This window comes from Vigna unguiculata, chromosome 2 (genome assembly GCF_004118075.2).
Source record: "Vigna unguiculata cultivar IT97K-499-35 chromosome 2, ASM411807v1, whole genome shotgun sequence".
NCBI lineage: Eukaryota > Viridiplantae > Streptophyta > Magnoliopsida > Fabales > Fabaceae > Vigna > Vigna unguiculata.
The window spans coordinates 8014621-8039174 of NC_040280.1; the positions used below are offsets into that span (position 1 = coordinate 8014621).

The 24554-nt window shown below is 31.8% G+C and overlaps 1 protein-coding gene across 1 annotated transcript; it reads left to right on the top strand.

Moving 5' to 3' along the window:
- Nucleotides 1-2905: 2905 nt before the first annotated feature.
- Nucleotides 2906-4400, top strand: LOC114174247 (heavy metal-associated isoprenylated plant protein 22-like). The gene is made up of 3 exons (XM_028059047.1): nt 2906-3092; nt 3178-3253; nt 3942-4400. Exons 1-3 carry the CDS (start codon nt 3018-3020, stop codon nt 4232-4234), a joined length of 444 nt encoding a protein of 147 aa, XP_027914848.1. The 5' UTR covers nt 2906-3017; the 3' UTR covers nt 4235-4400.
- Nucleotides 4401-24554: the final 20154 nt, after the last annotated feature.

The following is a 24554-nucleotide window of genomic DNA, read 5'->3' on the forward strand; positions in this document are numbered from 1 at the left end:
CCTTTCTGGATGCCCTAACCCTCACTTTGCACTATTGCAGAAAAATCCAGCAGCCGTCACTCTCCTTTCCCCTCACAAAACGCTCTGCTAGGGTTTGCCCTAAGGTCCCCTTCATCCAAGCTCAAACTCAGTTCCTACTCATGTAAGTCACCCTTGGCTCATGCTTCTTTTCTCATGGTCTATGTTTGCCGTTATTGTTAGGGTTTAGTAATAACCCGTCTCCTTCTTCTGTTTTACCGTTCGTTCCAGCTGCCGATCATCCTAAGGACAGTTTGGTTTCCTGTGTGCGTGTCGGAGCGTCCCGCTAACTTGATTTCCAGGTACGGGAAGTTAGAACCCTTTAGTTTCCAGTCGTTTTGGTCTGTGTTTGCGTTGGTTGCTGTTTGTATGGTTTAATCTGTCGATTTGGTGTGTGAGGATGCCTTGTATGTTTGTTTGGTTCCATAATCATGGCTGCTGCAGTGAAGAACAGGGGCGAGACCTGTTAATCTCGCCCAAGCGAGTCAGTCTCGCCTAGGCGAGATGAAATAGGGAGCTCGCCTAGGGTTTCTACGCGAAAGGTCGCGCAGGCGACCAGTTTGGGGTTTTGAGCGAGCGAGCATCTCGCTCAAGCGAGAGGGGTCTCGCCTAAGCGAGATCCCGCATATGCTTCTGCACCACTTTTTGGGCCCTCGCCTAGGCGAAGGGGGACTCGCCTGAGCGAGCCTGTCTCGCCTGAGCGAGATCCTTCAGCCTGAGCGAGGGATTTGGGCGAGACAGAGTGGTGGTTGGTAGGGTGTTTGCTCTTTTATGATTGGAAGTGCTTGGGTATGACTGCCATGATGTAACACATATACAAATGTATGTTTTTTTTTATATACCTAACAAATCGATATATATATGTATGACATGATTCATAAGTGATGAAATATGGATTGGTTGAAGGGTTTGGCCTTGGTTTGAGTATGTTATTGGCATGTGAAATGAATGAGAGGTTTGGTACTAAAGGAACCCGGTATTAATGTGAGACGAAGCCCTAGACTCATTGGGGTGGTGATGATCAGAGGCATAGATTTGAGATGTGATGCAGATGAGGAATTGATTTCAAGGGTTGATATGAAATTGTAAAGTATGATTTAATATTCTCTTATTGCTGAATTATGAATGATTGGTCCGTGTCAGCGTGTAATTCCTTGAGGTCTCTAGGTGGGACCTCTGGGGTTGCGCTTCAGTGGTCGGGACGTAATTCCATGGCCCCTGTTAGTGGGTGCCCATGGTGGTGCCCCATCTGTATAACTAGGTAAGGATTCAAGGTAAGGACTGCATCCTGACACTCTAAGGAGCCAGTTAGTCTCACTTAGAGCAGACTGACTCCTGTGGTGAGAGTAGCAGGAGGCCTGAAATTCATTTAGGGCTAACCTTGTGGTGAGGGAGATTTGATTTATCGTAACACTTGTAACACATAGCTCGGAGATGAGCAGCTCAGAGTTGAGCAGGGATATTCACCACAAGTGCAAGCATCCGCTGAATCCGACCAAGTTATACGTATCCGGATGAGTCGAGTCGAGTCGTAGTGTATTGAACGAAGAGTCATAACATGTTTGGTTGCTATGTGGATATGAGATGAGAAAAATATATTTGACTGCATGATGAATATGTTGTTGGCTCTAGCTTACCCGTTTCGTTGCATGGTTGTGTTGTATGTGGCTATTCTTTCTTGCGATGATCATCGACTTGGTTGATGGGAGCAGATGGGCGAAGTTCTCGTGGTCAACAGGGGAATGGTGATTCCACCGCTTAGCCGTCTGGGCTAGATCTTACACTTCTCTTCTTGATGTCTTCTTTAGGGCTACGGCCCCTGTATTCGTTGTTTTGGATTGTAAACTCTTAGTCAAACTTTTATCCTGCTTGTTGGCATCGTGGTGTGCCTGGTTTTGTAGGGGTGATGTTGGAAACCCCAGAACTGCGCGTTTTACTATTTTATGTGTGACGTTTCCTTTAATTATGTTTATAAATTAAATGGGACGTTACATTTTCAAAATTGAATGTTAATTAAATATTTATATTTCTTTAATTTCTAAATTTATTGAAAAAACAATTCTTTCAATTAAATCGATTTGTTTAGTTGACCTTTTTAATTTATAACTTTCCTATATTTATTTATATAATATACGAAATGATTGCTAGTGGTGACAATTTGTATCCAAGCTCATTTGTATTTTATTGTACGTTTAGTAAAAAAAAAAAGGAAATAAATGGAAACTAATTAAAAAAGAAAGGAAGAAAAATACATGAAAAATGAAGATTATTCTATTTGAAAAAAGTAAAACGAGAACGTTCCCTGTGAGATTATTATTAAATTATTATTCTCAATTAATACTAATATATTTATTATTAATATTTATTTATCAGTATTAATTTCGTTTTATTTATTCATTATAGAAAAAAGGTTTAAGAAAAAAACTTTTAACTCTCCATAACCATCATGAAACAACATACAGAGAGAAATTAATTATACATTGGCTTTTGGAAGCATTTTCAAGAATTTTTTCGGTAATCATGAAACTTCGTATGATAATGTAACAGAAGCCGCGGTTTGAAATCTGATATCTGTGACAGAGATGTGCGGAACATGATGATGTAGGCCACACCCATTATAATAATGATAAACAAAACCAAAGTTATGCAGATCAGAAACCTGACAATAGTTTCCCTTTCTTAGTGCAAAAGAAAACAGCTAATCCCTTTATCAGGGATCATTCTATTACATGTTTTTGGTAGATGAAATTATAAGTTAGGACAAAGTACTTAACAAACTTGTTCAAACATTAAAATATGATCATTAACTCAAATTCTCCTAATTTATGCATTAAATTTCAGCATATTTGTGCACACACCTTTGTTCTCTATATAAGGGAACCACTTCCTTTATAGACCTATAAACTGCCACCACCCCAACAACATAGAATCCCTTGTCTCTCCTTCAACCTCTCTCTACTAAGGACTATCTTTTCTTCTTTGTTCACACAACCAAAGCCATGGGAGTTCTTGACTATATCTCAGAACTTTTCTCAGTAGCACCTTCCACCGGAAAGAAACGCAAGCCAATGCAGGTTTCCACCACATTTTTATTCTATCTATGTATATGTATTTCAGGGTGTGCCTTTATGATTTTCATGCTTCTGATTTCTCTTGCAGACTGTAGAAATCAAAGTGAAAATGGACTGTGATGGCTGTGAAAGAAGAGTTAGAAATTCTGTCGTCCACATGAAAGGTGAAAATCTATGTCCATTCTATTCACACACACACACCAAGGTTTGGTCACTTTTTACAGCAAGAAATGGAACGCTGAATCAAACTAATTTGTTCCCTTTTTGTTTTACAAAATAGTAAACTATTTGAATTCTGTTTCATCTCTGACATATTTTTCATCAAAAATTTGCAAAAGGGTTTCTTCTCTATGCTTTATCATGCTTTCATATTCTGATAGGATGACTTTGTCTGAGATAGGAGAGTCATTTAATGCAGTTCAAAGAGTAGGTCTTTCAATAATGATTACAGGCTCTCCTCGTCAGAAACAACAAAACCAAACTTCTATGTTTTGTTTTTTCACATTTTTCTTGTTTCTCAGCTATTCATGATTACAAGGTGGAATAATAAATGCAACCTGCAGGTAAACCTAACACCGGTTGCCCTGCTATAGAGTTGTTGTGATCAATTACAAGCCTTTACTTTGTTATATCAACCACACTTTTCTACTTGCCAGTTTCTTATCTAATTTTTTTTTTCAATTTGTTTTCTTTTTTGTATTTCATCTTATACTACACAAGTAGGTAAATTTGAAAGTGCCTTTCACCTTCTTTTAGCCTGTTTTCAACATATATTTTGTAAATTATTGAATTAAATATATTTTTATGTCATGATGAAAAGGTGAAGTAAACAAGTTTAGAAGAATATTGCAGGTGTGAAACAAGTGGAGGTGAACAGAAAGCAAAGCAAGGTAACAGTAACAGGTTATGTGGACAGAAACAGGGTGTTAAAGAAGGTTCAGAGCACAGGAAAAAGAGCAGATTTTTGGCCCTACATTCCTTACAACTTGGTGGCTTACCCTTATGTGGCACAGGCTTATGACAAGAAGGCTCCATCAGGTTATGTCAAAAACTCTGCACAGGCACTACCTGCTCCAAATTCACTTGATGACAAACTCACCTCTCTCTTCAGTGATGAAAATCCCAATGCATGCTCAATCATGTAAACCATTTTCTGTGCTTAAACATCGCTAGGCACCAAGTTTTGTTATGGAGACACAAGAATGTGAGACGACTGTTTCTGTTAATCACCACTATTCTACTATTTCATGGTTCCTTGTACAAACAAATTTGTCTTCTTTTGAAGCTTATAACTTGTTTGTTTAGCATTATACTGGGACTTTTGGAGAAATTTTAAGGAAAAAAAAAACATTTATAAGATATAACATAGTTCAGTTTATATAAAATTATTATAAAAAATTAAATTTATTTTCAACTAAGAACTTTTCAAACAATAAATTTATAGAACTTTAAGAAGAAGCATAATATTAATCAAATATGAATTTCATCTAAATAAAAAGTTTCCATTACTTTTAATTTAAGATATTAAAATTAACGAGTTTATAATTTTTTTATGTATATTATTTAACTTTTCATCTTTAATCAACTCTAAACATAGAGTCCTATATACGAAATATTCATAATAAAACATAAATAATGTTTTCCTTTCATCTCTAGAATAGGATATCCATATCACTAGTATTAGATTATGGATTCCAAAAAAATCCAAAAGACAGTATTGTCATGACATTTTTTTTGTGGTAACACTTTCGTATATTCCCCTTGCACTGAGTAAAGTGTATTTGCTTCCACCATGAAGAGTAGGTGATGAACACAGACTCAAATCATTCACAGTTGCACTAGATGACAATTCAAGAATAAAATTCCCTGGGCCTCCAAAACATATCAACCATACCAGCTAATAAAGTTTGCCATTTCAAAATAATATGATAATATATATATATATATATATATATATAAATATTCATAAACTAACTTTACTTTATATTTATTATTATTTTTGTTAAAAAGTTTAGGATTTTTAAATTTAAGTTAACTCTCTAAAACTCTTTTATAAATGTGTGAGACTTGAAATTAATAAATGTTTTGATAAGATTCGGTATAACTGGCTTGTAAAGTGAGGTTTGAACTTTATTTATATATTATGAAATTGTTACATCTCGTGGGTGGGTCTAGAAATGGATGGTCCAATAGCGGTCCAAGAACGGTTGGAACAGAATGTCCAAGAAATCTCGTTACGACAAAACTTTTAATCATGGTTCTGATACCATGTTAGAAGTAGGCTTTAAGCCTAACTCAACCCCACAAAACTGACTTACATATTATGAAATTGCTACATCGTGGATCTAGAAATGGGTGGTCCAATAGCGGTTGAAATAAAATATCCAAGAAATCTCGCTACGACAAACTTTTAATCATGACTCTGATACCATATTAGAAGTAGGCTTTAAGCCTAATTTAATCCCACAAAATCAGCTTATAAGGTGAGGTTTGCACTCCACTTATATACTATGAAATTGCCTGATCTGTAATAGATGTGAGACTTTCAACAAAAAATTATATACATATTTTTTGTATAAGGGTTGAAACACCCGAGTGTTTCATTATTTTAATACATATATATAAATTGCTGATAACAAAAAAAATTCTAACAAATGTAATTTTGATGCAATAAATGCAATAATCAACGAATTTTGTTGAAATAAATTTTAATATATAATTTTGATATCATATTAAAATGTAGATCTCGAGACTAATTTAATTTTAACAAATGTAATTTATAAAATAAAATTTATATTTATTTTTATATTTTAAATTTTATATATTATAAATTAGAAAATCAATATTTTTAAGTCAAACCAGAAATTTCAACAAATTTATTATGTTACGAAATACATATAATCAGTGGCGGACCTTCATAGGGATAAGGGGCCATGACTCTCCCAATTTTTTATTTATTTACAGATTTTAATATATAATTTTAAATGTATTTTTTAAAAAATTAATATTTGTAATATATTTTATGTATTTGATATTCTAATAAATTTATTATATATATATATATATATATTTATATGTAAGAAAAAAAATTTGGTCCACATTTTTTTTTTCAATTTTATATTTTAAATATTTTTTAAATAGAAATAATTATTTTATTAATATTATCTTTTAAATGATTATTTGTGTAATTTAACTACTCTTTTATTTGATTATTTTTTTAAACTTAATCATTATAAATGAAAATTAATTATAGTACAATTATAAAAATAATTTATATTTAGTTTTATAATTATAATAATAACAATAATTATAATTTTATTTTTTTAATTATCATGAAAAAAGTAAATATAATGTTTTACTAATTTAAATAAAAATTTTGAGATTACTCTTTTGTTTTTCATTTTCGTTCAAAAATTTCAAATTAGTCTTTCAGTGTGTTTTTTTTGTTTCAATTTGGTTTCGATTTTTGAAAAAAGTAATATAATTTGTCATTTTTGTTAGATTTCTTGAATCAGATAATTCGTCCAAATTGAAGTTGTGAATCAGGATGATTTGATTTGTTGGTATAATTGATATGATTCTAGTGTTAATCTTGATGAAAGATCTTTCTTTCCTTTAAAAAAATTTAACTTAAAAGATCAAAGTACATCAATTTTAAAAAAATCGAAACCAAATTGAGACTTAAAAAAGTTAGAGGAGCAATTTGATATTTTTAAATAAATAAAAAATCAAAATTTAACCAAAATTTTAACGTACTCAAAATATTTGTCAAAGATTCGCCACATTGGTCAAAGATCCGCCACTGCAATAGAAATATTATGTCTTCTTACATTTTCCCAATTAAAAAAATGAGTTGTGATTATTTTACGTTCTTTCCTCCAAAAATAAGTTTTCTAATTAATATATATATATATATATATATATATATATATATATATCATGAAATAATGAAAGTGGTGGTTAATTTCTATTCTATCACCTTCCTTGGTTCTATTGGGGACCACCTATGGCCTTCACAAAGGATCTTAAAATATTCACCGAAGTTGCTTAAATTCTATTATTCCATTCTTTTCCAAAAGCTTCAATCTTGAACAAGTTTTCCACATCAATGGCACGAAAAAAAGTGAAATCAACACCTTTTCACATTCAACAATCATTATATCATAATGAGCTCAGGTTCCCCGTTATAATGATAGAGAAAAAAAAATGATAAATTAGTGCATGTAAAGGTTCTACATTCATCTTTTCTGTTTATAAGTTTACCTTAAGTTTTTTTAATCAACAAAGTCAAACTATCACTTTAAATTTGTCAATAGAATGATATTTTATTTTAATTTAAAATTATTGAATCCAATATAATTGGTGGATTTTTAGCAGAGTTTATCGAAAAGATGCAACGAAAATAAAGTTTAAGTTAAACGTATACAAGAGAACGACATCATTCTAATTAAAATTTTTAAAACAATAATAAATTTTAAATTAAACAATAACATCATTCTAATTAAAAATATTAAAATAATGAATTTATAGTTTTTCTTTTCGATATGTTGCTTCAATTTTCTCAACAATTATATACATCAACATATCATAATACTACTTATACACAAAGGTCTAATATTTTATATTTTTTGGATAATTGTTAATATTAGTAAAAACTATTTATCAACTGGTGATTTTTTTTATCGATAATGAATTTCTATAATTAAATAGAATACTTAGATACTCTAACTCAATTACATAATTTATATATAATAGACTCCACACTCTACTCATTTAGTTTGAGATAATATTAATTGAAAGCACTATTTATCCCACCAGAACATCTGTCTAGGGATACAACCCAAAATAGTAAAAACTCATAATAATTAATTCTGATAAGATAATCTATCATTAATTAAATTATTTTTTAATTATTTTCTTATTCACAAAAACTCAAAAGGTTTACTTAGACCAGTAACTCATGGATTATAATTTTTAAATTTGTTTTACTGTTAATGCTTCTTTTTAGTAAAATTCAGGATTATATACTTAAACCTTCTTAAGGTGAGACTCTTGAATTTACGATTTATTTTTTTTAAAAGAAAATTTCATTGGAATAAATTAATGTAATATAATATTAGTAATTTGGTTCTATGTAAAATTCCAAATTGAAGCAATGTTTAATATGAACAATTATCTTCCAAATATCAATTTTAACATATATATATATATATATATATATATCAAACAATTGTTTAAGTTAAATAAAAAATATAAAAGTACATAATTTTTAAGACTTCATTATTGAAGCAATGTTTATAAAAAATATTTTAAACTATTTAAAGGAGACTAAGTATTGTAAAATTCATTTGAAGTAAAATAAAACATCAAATAAAATTTTTATATTAATATTATATATATATATATATATTTATATATGAAACAAATTACATTGATATAACTTTTATTATTGCATTGTTTATGTTATAATTATATGTCAAAATCAAATAATAATAATAATAATAATAAAGTGATTTAATAATTTTTATTATATTTTAAAAAGCATATATTAAGTCAATTTTAAACTATTCAAAAGATGTAAAGCTGGTCCATTTCTTTTAGAGTTTATATTCCATAGGGTGAAGTTGGAAAAAGAAAAAAAGACGGAATATTATGTGGCACAGGATCCCATGAGATTAGAAAGAACCTCCCAAAACATTCTTCTTCTCTTGCCATTGCATTGCATGGCTTCATTTTTCTTAGCAAGGAAGAAATTTCTTTACGAATTCTATGTGGTCACTCCAATTTGAACATTATTTAAACATGCAATTAAGTAATACTTCCGTTTAACTCATTAATCATCTATTTACATCCTCTATATTAATCATTAAAATATCACAATTTTCCAGAGTTCCAATCTAAAGTGTTGAGGAAAATTATTTCTCTTTTTCGTTATTAGAAAACCAAAACAAAAATGACACTAAAAAATGATTTGAGTTAAAATAAGCGTGTAATACATGATTATAATTGAGTAACATATAATTTATAAGGAAGAAAAAAATTTATAGTTCCGGCTAGGGATCATGGATTATGGATTGTATTAATGAATGAAATTTATGTATGTCTTTGTTTGGAATCACATAATAGAAAAATAATTTCTTTAAGCAAAAAAAAAATTAAATATTAAAAATACAGAAAATATTTTAAGATTTACGTCAACAAATACTCAATAAAAATATTATTACTTAATATATAATTTCTTTTGTTAAAAATTGTAAACTTTCATAATTTTTGTTTGGATAAATTTGTAAACATTTTTTGTCCAACAAAATTACAAACCGTTTTGGCAACTTTTTGTGTACAAAATTAAGCTTAATTAATTTGTTGTTTCCAATTTTGGTTAAAAATTTTTCAAGTAGGTCATCACTTACATTTTTGTTTCAATCAAGTTTCAATTTTTGAAAAAATCACTCAATAAAGTCCTTTATGTTAATACAATACCAATTGCATTAAAGATAGATTCACTCAATTTCTCAGTATTTTGTTATCACCTCTACAGAAAACAAATATATCATTTGCATACAAAACAAAAGATGAAAATTTGATACCTTTGATACCATTCATAGGAAGTATGTGCTTAGATTGTTTAAGCTACGTAATCCCTTGACTCAAAACTTCTTTTGTAAAACAAAAAAGTAAAGGAGAAAGATGATCTCTTAGCCTTACATCCCTATTCACGAGAAGAATCCCACCAAACTCGATTCACTCTAATAGAAAGGAGATCAAATTTAAAATAGTCAAAATTCAATGAGTAAATGGATTATGAAATCCAAAAACTTTAATACTTGAGTAAAAAAATTGAATTCAAAGTATCAAAAGCTTTAAAAACATTTATTTCTAAAGCAACATTACCCTCCTCTTGATTTTTTTGGAAAACAAATTCATAGCCTTTGAAGTAAGACAAATGCAATCTCTGATTTGTGTTTAGAAACCCTTTAGAAACATTTATTTCTAAAACAACATTACCCTTCTCTTGATTTTTTTGGAAAACAAATTCATAGCCTTTGAAGTAACACAAATGCAATCTCTGATTATGAAATCCAAAACCTTTAATACTTGAGTAAAAAAATTGAATTCAAAGTATCAAAATCTTTAGAAACATTTATTTCTAAAGCAATATTACCCTCCTCTTGATTTTTTTGGAAAACAAATTCATAGCCTTTGAAGTAACACAAATGCAATCTTTGATTTGATGACCAAGAATGAAACCATTCTGATTAACGAATATCACTCTAATAGCAATCATATCCAACCTATTAGCCATTTGAATATTTAATCTTAAACCAAAAGTTTGCCATAAGAATAGGCGTAAAGTCTTTAATTTGATTAGTTCCTATAACCTTAGGGATAAGAGAAACCACATTGGAGTTCATACTATCAAAATATCAAGGTATATGAAAACATACTCCAAGACGAAACAATGTATTCCAGAAAAGCTTACTTTTATTTAGTAGCCCCTTTTCTTAAATAGGCAGTACAAAATATATTTATATTAATATGCAATAAATGGAGGGATTGTAGGATACTTTCTATTTACGAAGATTAAATGAGAATCCCTAATTAAAGTTATAAAATAATTTATATTTACACACATTAACAACCCCCTCAAATTGATGTTAGTAAGTTGATGAAGGATTATCTTGTTCCTTTTTAAGATTATTGAATATGGTGTGAGTTGATTAAGAAAGCTAAGTGAAATCCCCACTGGACATTAAGATAGCAAGCTATCTAGATGTGAAGGTTCCTTTCACAAAGCTCAAGAGAAGAAGATAATGGATTGATTCAAAACAAAAAGGAAATAGAAAGCACATCAACCATAGAAAACCAAGAATAATTAAAGGAAGAAGAAAACATAAAATGGAAAGGAAAGAAATGGTAAGAAATGTGAGAAGCACGCCACTACAAGGCTAGGCTAGAAGCCATGGCAACCTTGAAGATGAGTGGATGTGTGCCGCCACTTGCTATGCAAGATAAGGCTTAAAAGTATTCACTCCCAAGGGAGGAAACTCTCACAAATGGTTGAGACACAAGAGTGTTTTTACTTCAAAATGTTCAACCCTTTTACATATCTAGGAGCACCCCTTATATAGAAGAGTTTAGGGGCCTCTAAGCAAATAAAAGATACCTAAGGATGTCTCTACAAAAACCTAACCCTAGCTTCTAGAAACTAGGTCAAATAAGGTTACAAAAATGAGAGACAAAAGACCTAACTATGGTGTGTGCAAGGCTAATTTCGTTCTAGCACAAAATGAGACAAAGAATGTGTCTCATATGTCTCCAAAAAGTGGCCAAAGTGTGCTAAAAACAAAGGAGACCAAAGGTACATAGGTACACTTGCTTCATGCCTTTTACTTTATGCTTTATGCCTTTGCTTTACTCTCTCCTCCACATCATTTATGCTCCCCAATCACCATGCGCCACCTAGCATTGCTTTCTTACTCCTAATTAACCTACAAAGTAAATAAACATAGATTAGCATGTTAGCTTAAGTCAAGTCAACTATAGTCAACAAGTCAAACCTAGTCAAAGGTCAACAAGTCAACTAAAGTTGATTCAACTAAGTCAACTTAGGGAATCAAAAATAACAAACACAAATGAAAGGGATGAAGGATTAGTGAACTTCCTTTCTAAACATGCTTAGGTTTCTTAAGCATGTGCCTCCATCCTTGGTTGGGGTCAATCCTTCATCATCCTCCCCTCCTTGGAGAGAATTTGACCACAAATTCTTTAAGCCTTTGTAGATGAAGCTTGACTTGATTTGGGGGAGGATTTGTGCCTCCCTTTTTTGAGCTCTAGTTTCATCCTTTCTAAGGATATTACCCTTAGCTTTGGTTAGGCCATCTTTATTTTCTAGAGTACTCTTCCTCTCTTGCTTGTGCTTTGGGCCTTCCTTTTTGGCTTGGGAAGAGAAGGAAGAGTGATGCACATCTTTCTTTGGAAGAATTTTTTTGTAGGCAAGTAACACCTTAGTGAAAGCTTGCCCCTTTTCTTTTTCTTCTTTATCTTTTCTTATTATATTTCTATCCTTATTAACTTCTTGAGGTGATAGAGGTTGTAAAGTGGTCTTTTTTCCATTTATGAAGAAAATGTATTGGTTGGTATGACCATCATGTAAAGTTTGTTTATCAAATTGCCATGACCTACCTAGTAAGATATGTGTGACTTCCATGGGAACAACATCACATAGCACCTCATCTTTGTAGCTTCCTATAGAGAAGTTAATTAGGACTTGTTTATTGACATCTATTTCTCCCTCTTTACTTATCCAAGCAAGCTTGTAGGGCTTAGCATGAGGAATGGTCTCTAAGCTAAGCTTTTCCACCAACCTTGTGCTAGCTACATTGGTACTACTTCCTCCATCAATAATTAGAGAGCAAATCCATTTGTTAATTTTGCATCTAGATTGAAAAATGTTTTCTCTTTGAGTTGGCTCAAGCTCACTTTGATCTTGACCTATCATACGCCTTAATAACATAGGGTCTTTCTCAAAAAAATTAGTTTTACTAGAGGAAGAAGATTCTTTTGAAAGAGAATGGGGAGATGAGTGTTCACTTTCAACATCATTACTCTTCTTTAAGATCATGGTCCTCTTGGTTGGGCAATTTAAAGCAATGTGATTATAACCCAAACATTTAAAACATTTAATGGAACTTGATCTTGAAGAAGTGGAATGGTGAATGTGATCACTTAGTGACTTACTTTTACTTGGTGGTTCTTGATGAGAGTTAGAAGGGAACTTATCATGTTTCTTTTTATCCTTTCCCTTCCATGAGTGACTAAAGTAGTGGTTGGGTGAGTAACTCTTCTTTGCCCTTCTTTTTCTTTTCAATTGAATTTCAATCCCAAGGGCAAGTGTGAAAATATTTTCAAGAGTGGAGTACTCATACAACTCTACTTGGTCTTGTATGTCTCTCCTAAGACCACTCACAAATCTTTTTATTTTCTCTTTGTTAGTTTCTTTTATTTCAACCCTATGCATTTGAGACTCTAATTCTTTAAAGTACTCACTCACACTCATAGAACCTTGGTGAAGCCTTTGGAGCTTCAAAAGAAGTTCCTTCCTATAGGAGGGAGGAACAAATCTAGCGCGTATAAGAGTTTTAATGTCCATCCAAGAAGCCGCGGGTGGCCCTTGGTCATAATTCTTACAAACTTTATGCCACCAAGTATTGGCATACTCCAAAAATCCTAAAACTACTAGATCAACTTGTGCTTGATCCTTTACATGATTTTCATTGAAAATTTGATCAACTTTAGCTTCCCAATCAAGGAAGATTTTGGGATCACTTCCTCCATAGAACTTAGGAATCTTTGGAGTTTGCTTCTCTTGTGATGGGTTGCGCCTATAATGCCCTCTTTTCCTAGCCTCTCTTTCTTGCTCTTTAGCTTCAAGCCTTTGAATGTGTTATTGGATTCTTAGGTCACTTTGCTCCTTGTCTTTTCTCAATTGTTCAAAGGCCTCCTTCCTAGACAACTCCAAGTCCTGAAGCAATCTCATCAATTTTTTATTTTTGTTTGGTGTAGGTGCATTTGATGAACTTGCCATGATTCCTACAACAAAAACACTTAAATACGAGACAAAATAAATGGATTAGAGGTTAGACAACATGAAAACCGAGACCAAATCCAACCCAAATTGTAACCCAAGTGTTTAGATCACTCTCCCAAAGTAACAAGGCAAGGCTCACTCAAAATCCACCAAAGGAGTGAAGCAAACAATTTTAAAAACTTGTTCAAAACCTTTCAAATGTGATGAAGGATTGACCCCAACCAAGGATGGAGGCAAATGCTTAAGAAGACTAAGCATGTTTAGAAAGGAAGTTCACTAATCCTTCATCTCTTTCATTTGTGTTTGTTATTTTTGATTCCCTAAGTTGACTTAGTTGAATCAACTTTAGTTGACTTGTTGACTTTTGACTAGGTTTGACTTGTTGACTATAGTTGACTTGACTTAAGCCAACATGCTAATCTAAGTTTATTTGCTTTGTAGGTTAATTAGGAGTAAGAAAGCAATGCTAGGTGGCGCATGGTGATTGGGGAGCATAAATGATGTGGAGGAGAGAGTAAAGCAAAGGCATAAAGCATAAAGTAAAAGGCATAAAACAAGTGTACCTATGTACCTTTGATCTCCTTTGTTTTTAGCACACATTGGCCACTTTTTGGAGACATATGAGACACATTCTTTGTCTCCTTTTGTGCTAGAACGAAATTAGCCTTGCACACACCATAGTTAGCTCTTTTGTCTCTCATTTTTTGTAACCTTATTTGACCTAGTTTCTAGAAGCTAGGGTTAGGTTTTTGTAGAGACATCCTTAGGTATCTTTTATTTGCTTAGAGGCCCCTAAACTCTTCTATATAAGGGGTGCTCCTAGACATGTAAAAGGGTTGAAGATTTTGAAGTAAAAACACTCTTGTGTCTCAACCATTTGTGAGAGTTTCCTCCCTTGGGAGTGAATACTTTTAAGCCTTATCTTGCATAGCAAGTGGCGGCACACATCCACTCATCTTCAAGGTTTCCATGGCTTCTAGCCTGGCCTTGTAGTGGCGTGCTTCTCACATTTTTACCATTTCTTTCCTCTCCATTTTATGTTTTCTTCTTCCTTTAATTGTTCTTGGTTTTCTATGGTTTATGTGCTTTCCATTTCCTTTTTGTTTGAATCAATCCATCATCTTCTTCTCTTGAGCTTTGTGAAAGGAACCTTCACATCTAGATAGCTTGCTATCTTAATGTCCAGTGGGGATTTCACTTAACTTTCTTAATCAACTCACACCATATTCAAAAATCTAAAAAGGAACAAGATAATCCTTCATCAAAATGCAAGACAAGTGATTCGGCCACAACATCCCAAGAGTTTCAAGAAAAGAAAACTACTAAGACACAACAAAGAACACCTAGTGACAAGCAAGAAAAGCACAAAAACAAGAAAGTTTAACTTCTAAGGAAATTTTTTTTTGAAGACAAAACTTGAACAAGACTAAAGCAATGAAAAACACTTTTAAAGACTCTATGGAAAGCATTTGAACAAGCCAAGATTATACCTCAAATTATGCATACACCAAGAAAGATCATAACCAAGTTAAAACATGGAACTAATTTGCCAATATCACCCAAAATCCAAGTATAAAATTTGGTAGCATAACACCTAGTAAAAATGGCCAAATGGATTCACCAAGCAACACATTAGCTCTCTTCCAAACTGTTTTTGGTCATGAAAATAATTTTTCTTTTCAAAACTAGGTACTTAAGATGATGAGAAAGATATTTTAGGGTGTCTTGAACACTTAGTTCCTTAAAATTAGGTCAAAATCAATTTCAAGGAGCATGCTACAACAAAAGACATAGATCTCATGCAATAGCTCAAATACTTAGAAACAAGAATAAGAAAACTCAAAGAAGCATATGACATATGACTCAAGCAAAAGTTAGACACATTTAAAGACTCAACATGACATACACAAAGACACAAACATGTAGCTATCATGCATTTAAACTCATGGATTTGAGGCTCAAAGACTAAGAATCCAAAGACATGTTATCCAACCACATTTAGGAGTAAGAAGAGTAACAAAAACAGTAGCCAAAACTGCCCAACATAACCTGAAAAATGTTGATTCGCGGTGATCTCGGCAGCTCTGACCTTTGCTCACTATTTCAATCATAACTCTCTCCACAAAACTCCAAATGCATTGGTTCTTTTTTTGTTAGAAACTAGACTAACAGAGCTTTCTTTTGACATCAAGAACGTAATTTTTGGATCACTGAGCAGGTGCAGTTTAATCTTTTAAAATCGTGAACAGTTTCTGCCAGCATTGTTTTTGTGTGCAATGGAAGTGGATTTGAACCATACAAAGATAGCTACAACAAGACAAGGTTAGCACATGAAAAACACCATATTCAAGATAACCTAGGCTCTAGATACCAAATGATGAAGGATTATCTTGTTTTCTTTTAGAGTTATGAATATGGTGAAGTTGTTTAAGAAAGCTTTTTGAAAATTCCCACTGGACATTAAGATAGCAAGCTATCTAGATGTGAAGGTTCCTTTCACAAAGCTTAAGAGAAGAAGATGATGGATTGATTCAAAACAAAAAGGAAATGGAAAGCACATCAACCAATAGAAAACCAAGAATAATTAAAGGAAGAAGAAAACATAAAATGGAAAGGAAAGAAATGGTAAGAAATGTGAGAAGCACGCCACTACAAGGCTAGGCTAGAAGCCATGGCAACCTTGAAGATGAGTGGATGTGTGCCGCCACTTGCTATGCAAGATAAGGCTTAAAAGTATTCACTCCCAAGGAAGGAAACTCTCATAAATGGTTGAGACACAAGAGTGTTTTTACTTCAAAATGTTCAACCCTTTTACATATCTAGGAGCACCCCTTATATAGAAGAGTTTAGGGGCCTCTAAGCAAATAAAAGATACCTAAGGATGTCTCCACAAAAACCTAACCCTAGCTTCTATAAACTAGGTCAAATAAGGTTACAAAAATGAGAGACAAAAGACCTAACTATGGTGTGTGCAAGGCTAATTTCGTTCTAGCACAAAAGGAGACAAAGAATGTGTCTCATATGTCTCCAAAAAGTGGCCAAAGTGTGCTAAAAACAAAGGAGACCAAAGGTAGATAGGTACACTTGCTTCATGCCTTTTACTTTATGCTTTATGCCTTTGTTTTACTCTCTCCTCCACATCATTTATGCTCCCCAATCACCATGCGCCACCTAGCATTGCTTTCTTACTCCTAATTAACCTACAAAGTAAATAAACATAGATTAGCATGTTGGCTTAAGTCAAGTCAACTATCATCAACAAGTCAAACCTAGTCAAAGGTCAACAAGTCAACTAAAGTTGATTCAACTAAGTCAACTTAGGGAATCAAAAATAACAAACACAAATGAAAGGGATGAAGGATTAGTGAACTTCCTTTCTAAACATGCTTAGACTTCTTAAGCATGTGCCTCCATCCTTGGTTGGGGTCAATCCTTCATCATAAGTCAACTAGCAACAATTTGCCAACAAGGAATTGATGGCGTGGTCAAGTCATAACTTTGATAAAGATATCAACAACTTGAAAATCAGAGGAGATGTAAGGAAGAGATATGACAATGTTGGTCAAGGCTTCTCAGATATAATAACAATCCACTTCAATATGCTAGGTACGTTCATGAAACACTAGATTTGCAACAATATGAATAACATTTGTATTATCTGCATGAAAAGGTGTAGATGTAGGTTGGGAAAACCTAAGTTGGTCCAAAAGACTACGTAACCACACAACTTCAGCACAATTAGATGACATTGAACGATATTCAGCCTCAATAGAAGATTTGGAAACAGAATATTGCTTCTTAATTTTTTAAGAAATTAAGGCATCAACAATAAACATACACCAACCAATAGTAGATCTATGAGTATTCAGACATCCTGCCCAATCAACATTATTGTATGCCATAAGTTGTAAAGATGAGGCTTTGGGAAATAATAACCTACATGTAGATGATCCTTTAAGATACCAAATAATATGTCGAAGCGCAACGTAGTGAAGATGACGAGGAAAAGACATAAATTGGCTGAACTGGTGAATATCATACAAAATGCCAGGTCTATTAGTGGTGAGATAGATAATACTTCCTACCAAACGTTGATAAAGAGTGGGATTGGGCAAGAGATCTCCTTCATCTTTCATGTACTTGACATTGACTTCCATATGAGTATCAATTGGTGTAGTTCCATCTAAACCCACCGATTTGATTAAATATTGAATGTACTTTTGTTGGTTTATAAAAAGGCCATTGGATCGATGATGTACCTATAATCCTAAAAGATATGTGAGTTATCCAAGATCTTTCATGCAAAATGTTGCATGTAGCTCAATTTGCAACTTAGTAATTAACTTATGACCAGTTCCCGTAATGATGAGATCATCCACATAAACCAACAAGAAAACCATACTGGTGGGAGACTTGTGAAAGAAGAGAGAATAGTCAAATTAACTCTGTGTGAAAGAGAACATAAGAGTAGTACAAAACTTCTCAAACCAAGCCCTATGAGTCTATTTAAGTCCATACAAAGAATGTCGAAGTTTACAAACATCAATATTAGAAGAAGGAAGCAATACTATAGGGAAGTTTCATGTAGATTTCCTCTTTGTGATCATCGTGAAGAAACACATTCTTCATATCCATTTGATGCAATGGCCAAGATTGAGAAGCAACAATAGCAAGAATTGTCTGAATTGTAGTCATCTTAGCAACATGAGCAAATGTCTCCTCATAATCAATCCCATACTTTTGTCTATTGCCAAGAGCAACCAATCGAGCTTTATAGCGATCTAAAGAGCCATTAGATCAAAGCTTGATAAAGAACACCCATTTACTTCCAATAGGCTTGACTGTGGGAGGACAAGACACAATGTCCTATGTGTGATTTTCTTGAAATGCCTATAGTTCTTCTTGCATTGTCTTTTTCCAACAGTCATGTCCCATAGCTTAGGTATATCTAGAAGGAACAAAAATAGAAGCAATGTAGTGGATAAATAAATAGGTGTAAAAAAACCATACCAATTAGGGGGTTTTGATGATCGAGTGGACCAACGAAGAGTAGAATGGACGTGACAGGATCAAGTGATAGCGAAGGGACAAAATCAAGTGTCGGATCAAAATCATGAAGGGTACCAAAAAGATGAAGACGACATCTTGCATACACCAAACTAGGATTGAATTGTTCCATGGTGTGAGAAAAGTCTAAAAAATGTGGCATAAACGAGAAAGATGAAGATGATAGTCCAATATAAGAGGGAAATAAATACTGATTTTAAAAGAAAACCACATTCCTGGAAACTTTAATGCGATGAAGCTAAGGATCATAGCAAACATAACCTTTTTTATTAATAGCATAGCCTAGAAAAGCACACTTAACATATTGACTAGTGAGTTTGTGACATTCATGAGGAGCAAGACGCATAAAACAAACTCAACCAAAAGTGCAATGATAAAAAAAAGAAGGAGAATTCCTACACAACTTATAGAAAAGAGAAACATTATGTAAAGTAAGAGATGATGAACGATTTATTAAATGAACAGTAATTGAGAGTGTTTCATACAAAAAAGGAGGAGTACCATAACATTCAAGAAAAAAAGTGCGTACAACATCCAGAAGATGACAGTTCTTTCTTTTAGCAACACCATTTTGTTGTTGTGTGGAAGGACAAAAACGCTGAGATATAATCCCTTCATTATGAATAAAACTTTGAAATGCATTAGACATATATTCACTTGTAGAATCTAATCGTACAATTTTTATGTGAGCATAGAATTGAGTCTTAAGGAAAGAAACAAAACATTGAAAAACAAAGAAAACTTCTGCTTTAGACCGAAGAAAATATACCTAAGTAAATCGACTATAGTCATCTATGAACGTAACAAAATACTTATAACCTAAATAAGACACAATAGGAGAAATCTATCAGACATCACTATGAATAATGTCAAAACAATGATATGCACGAGATGCATTATGAGGAAATGGTAAAGTGTTACTTTTACTACCAATTTTCAGGTTAGTACAATCAAAAGAAATAAATGAGTTTTTATGCCATATTTTATTTAGCTATATATCATCAACACAAACTAGAGAAAAAACAAGATAATATGTGGAAAGAGAAAAGCATAGCGAAAAGAGTCATCCCACTTTAGGTCCTTTCAGAATGATCTTCCCTAACAATTGATCTTGCAAAATACAATCATAACAAGAAAATTGGACATTGTAATCATGTTCAACTAATTGGCTAACAAATATTAGATTTGTGGAAAGACTAGGAGGCACAAAAATATTAGGCAAAGAAGGAGAAATATGGCCAATAGCACTAGTAGATAGGGAGGTGCCATTAGCCATATAATTTGTTGATTGCCATCATAAGGTTTCACATTGGACAAGGAAACAACATAATTTGTCATATGATTTGATGCTCCAGAATCAAGATACTGTTATAGTAAGGTTTGAGTATTTTATTCTCTTAATGACATTACATTGGTGCATATATTTGAGGTGCAGATACGACATCTAATGTTTCAAGGTTTGATTTTCTTATTACTATATTAATTTATATTTTTACATTCCTTTTACTAAAACAATTAACATACTTGCATTAGTGATTGGCTAAAATGTATATATTTTAGTTTTTTGAGTTGTAGGAAAACATGTTTAAGTACAAAGGATGAAGGTTAGAAAAAATGGTAAGATGTATAAAATTAGAGACTTTGGGATGGATTATCGTGTTATATCTTATCATTTGAAAGCCCTTGATTATAATACAAAAAAGAAGGAAAAAGGAATGTGTATGTCACAAGACTTGAAAAAGTTTCAATATTTAGTGAAAAAGAAGAATAGTAAAGTAAAAATAAGGTAAATAATAATATTCTTATAGTGTTATGAATGTTTGTATTTAATTTGATCAAATGTGTAATTTGTATAATCAAATTCATATTAATATTATAACAATGTTACCTTTTGTTGATTATTACTTAAAAAAGACTAATTTATATTTTTCTTTAATTATTGTCGATTGTGTAGTCTTATATGTTTGTAGATCTGAACATTAAATTCTGAAAGGCGCAATACTTCGAAGTTTATTGATACTCATCAAATTAAAGCACTTGCATGTAGAATGTAAATGACTTAAGTGCAATGAGAAAAGTATAAAAGGTTAGTATAATTCTATTAATTTAAATATACTCAATTTTAATTTATATATTTAGTGCCATAGTAGCACTACATTTGCTTTATGTGTTAGAACCTTTATTTGGCTTAATCATATTTATAGCACTTTTATCTTGGTTCAATAACATCTTGAAAGGTATACCAAATGTCACATGACTACTTAATTGGAGGTTTTCTCACTATTGAAAGATCTATTATTTTATCACTACAAGAAATTTGCTGATTTGTGAGAGAAATTAGCGAGAGAAAATTTTACTCGCTAATCCCTCGCTAATTAGAGACAAATTAGCGACAAACAAAAATTGTAGCAAAGTTGTAGCTAATTAGTGAGGGACTTGATACAACATAATATGATAGCTAAGTTGTAGCTAGTTAGTTAGGGATTAAACACAACATAAATATGGTAGCTAAGTTGTAGCTAATTAGTTAGGGATTAGACATAACATATATATGGGAACTAAGTTGTAGCTAATTAGTTAGGAATTAAACATAACATAAATATGGTAGTTAAGTTGTAGCTAATTAGTTAGGGATTAAATACAACATAAATATGGTAGCTAAGTTGTAACTAATTAGTTAGGGCTTAGACATAACATATATATGGTAACTAAGTTGTAGCTAATTAGTTAGGAATTAAACATAACATAAATATGGTAGCTAAGTTGTAGCTAATTAGTTAGGGATTAAACACAACATAAATATGGTAGCTAAATTGTAACTAATTAGTTAGAGATTATACACAACATAAATATTGTAACTAAGTTGTAGCTAATTAGTTAGGAATTAGACACAACATAATATGGTAGTTAAACTGAAGCTAATTAGTTAGGGATTTAGACACAACATAATATAGCAGCTAAGTTGTAGCTAATAGTTAGGGATTAGATACAACATAATATGATAATTAAGTTGAACCTAATTAGCTATGATTTTAATTATAAAATAATTTTATTGCTAATCCAAAACTAGTAAATAGAATTTCTAATTAAAAATAATAATATACAAATTATTTTATAAAAAATGAATTTATTAAAGAAATTTTTAAAAACTATCAATGTATTTAAAAATCTTCAAAAATATATTTTATTATTATATAAATTAATCCCTTATTTGTAAATTATTTTTATTATATATATATATATATTTTTTTTTAAATAATAACTACCATTTAACTAACACAATATTTTTTTCCATTTAAATATTATTACAAAAGGTATTAAAACAATTCTTATTAATTATATGAAAAATGAAATGATTAGCTATTATTTTGATAATTATTTAGTATCTTTTATTCTATTTTTTTTATATTTTATATTAATTTATTTGAATAAAAGAATTATTAAATTAATAATTAATTTATATTGTCACATATTATTATATATTATTATATTTATGGTATAGTTTGTTCTTTTGTTTAAAAAAATTTAAATATGAAATAAATTATTTAGGATATATTATAAATAAAAATAAATTGTATGTATCTATTTTATTTATAAAATATGAATATTTAACTTGATTTAATTAAACACTTAACTTTAAAAAATATATATTTATGTATAATATATATTATATATATATATAATATATAATATATAATATATAATATATAATATAAATACTATAAATAAATGAAAATGATACAAAATATATAATGAATCTATCCGTATGAGACTTTAAAAACATAAAAAACATAAAGCATACAACTTAAAACTTAATCCTATTTGATTGAAACTTTAAACAGTTGCTTCTCGAGACATTTATGTCACTGTTCAAACATTCATGTTCTTTTGGTTGAACAGTCGGAAACTTGCAAGCATCAGAAGCTCGCATAAGAAGCTCGGATCGAAGGCTATCGGATTTCGTATAGTGACTCGCAGGCACCGGAAGCTCTCGCATCGAAGGCTGTTGGATTTCGTATAATGAAGAAGTGCGAACATTAGGGTTTTGATTTCAGCTTGGAGATAGTACCGAGAAGCTCGGAAGTGAAGATAGTACCGAGAAGCTCGGAAGAGAACTCGAAGAGGTTGCAACGACGTCGAATTTGGTTCCTAAATAAGAAAGGTAGAATTCACGGTATTGGTCGTAGCTTGGAACTTGCCATCATCAGTGTGAATGGTTCATCTTCATCAGTTGTAGGTCCTTCCACAAATCCAAATCATGCACCTCCAACAGAAGAAATCACGACAATAGCTACACAAATGTCTCAAATGCAACAAGAAATGCAGACACAGTTACATTTACAAACTGAATCTCAAAAGCAACTACAGATAGAGTTACAAGCACAAATAGAGGCACATGCACAACAGGTACAAGCTCAGTTGAAAGCACAAGCAGATGTGCATGCACAATTTCAAGCACAATTCCAAGCACAAATACAAGCACAAATGCAAGCACAAGTAGAAATGCAAAAGCTTTTACAACAACAAATGCATACACAAATGCAAACACAGATGGAGTTTTTCAAGACACAAATATTTCCTGCATTAAAGATATCTTCACCACCGTCTGTCATGAAACATGGCGAGAAGAAAATATGAAGATGATGATGTTTTTTTTTTTTGTTTCTAAACACATATTTTAATGATGTATGTTGACAATTGTGAAGACTACTTTCATTATGTTCATCACTTTTATTATTTTGAATGTAGTAACATTTGACATGTTTCATATAAAATGTTTGGCAAGATTTATACTTAATGTTATATTTATGTCAAAATGCATTTCATAAGGTACAAGTAAAAGAATGGAATATTTTGGATTGATGCAATTCGCTACTATTTTTCTAGGGATTAAATTGTTGAATTAGCGAGGGCTTAGGTAGGAATTAGCGAGGGCTTAGGTAGGCATTAGCTAGGGATAAGTTTGCTAGGGATTAGCTAGAGAATAGCTACAACTAGTTTGCTAGGGATTAACGGGGGATTAGCTACAACCTATTTGTTAGGGATTAGCTAGGGAATAGCTACAATCAATTTGCTAGGGATTAGCTACAACAACTTTGCTAGGGATTAACTAGGAATTAGCTACAACCGATTTCCTATGGATTAACTAGGGATTAGCTACAATCAATTTGCTAGGAATTAGCTAGGATTTAGCTACAACAAATTTGCTAGGGATTAGCTAAGGTTTAGCTACAACCAATTTGCTAGGGATTAGCTAGGAATTAGCTACAATCGATTTGCTAGGGATTAGCCAAGGATTAGCTACAACCAATTTGCTAGGGATTAGCTAGGGTTTAGCTACAACCAATTTTCTAGGGATTAGCAAGGGATTAACTACAATTAATTTGCTAGGGATTAGCTAGGGTCTAGCTACAACCGATTTGCTAGGGATTAGCTAGGGATTAGCGACAAAGTGGTTCTCTAGCTACTTAGCTACCTATATTTTAGCTACGGCATAGTGTCTTCGCTATTTTCTCGATATTCCCCTGCTGAATCGTTTTGCGAGAGATTAGCTAGGGATTCGCTAGGGATTATTCCCTCGCTAATATGTAATTTTCTTGTAGTGCTACTTAAAATTTGTCATTAATATATTTACCCTTTTATCTCTACATTTTAAAATATTAATTGTTTCTTTTATTTATTTGTAGGACCACAATATTTGCATGACCAAAATTTCTGAAGATATTATATTTTATTATTGTATTTAAAATATTTATTCAAATGTTTTGATGTGAAAATAGGTCTCTGTATAAATTGTTTGTATTCATTTT

Coding starts and splice junctions, on each gene's coding strand:
- LOC114174247 (XM_028059047.1), top strand. CDS start 3,018: ATGGGAGTTCTTGACTATATCTCAGAACTTTTCTCAGTAGCACCTTCC. Junction 3,093..3,177: donor AGAAACGCAAGCCAATGCAG/GTTTCCACCACA, acceptor TTTCTCTTGCAG/ACTGTAGAAATCAAAGTGAA. Junction 3,254..3,941: donor TTCTGTCGTCCACATGAAAG/GTGAAAATCTAT, acceptor AGAATATTGCAG/GTGTGAAACAAGTGGAGGTG.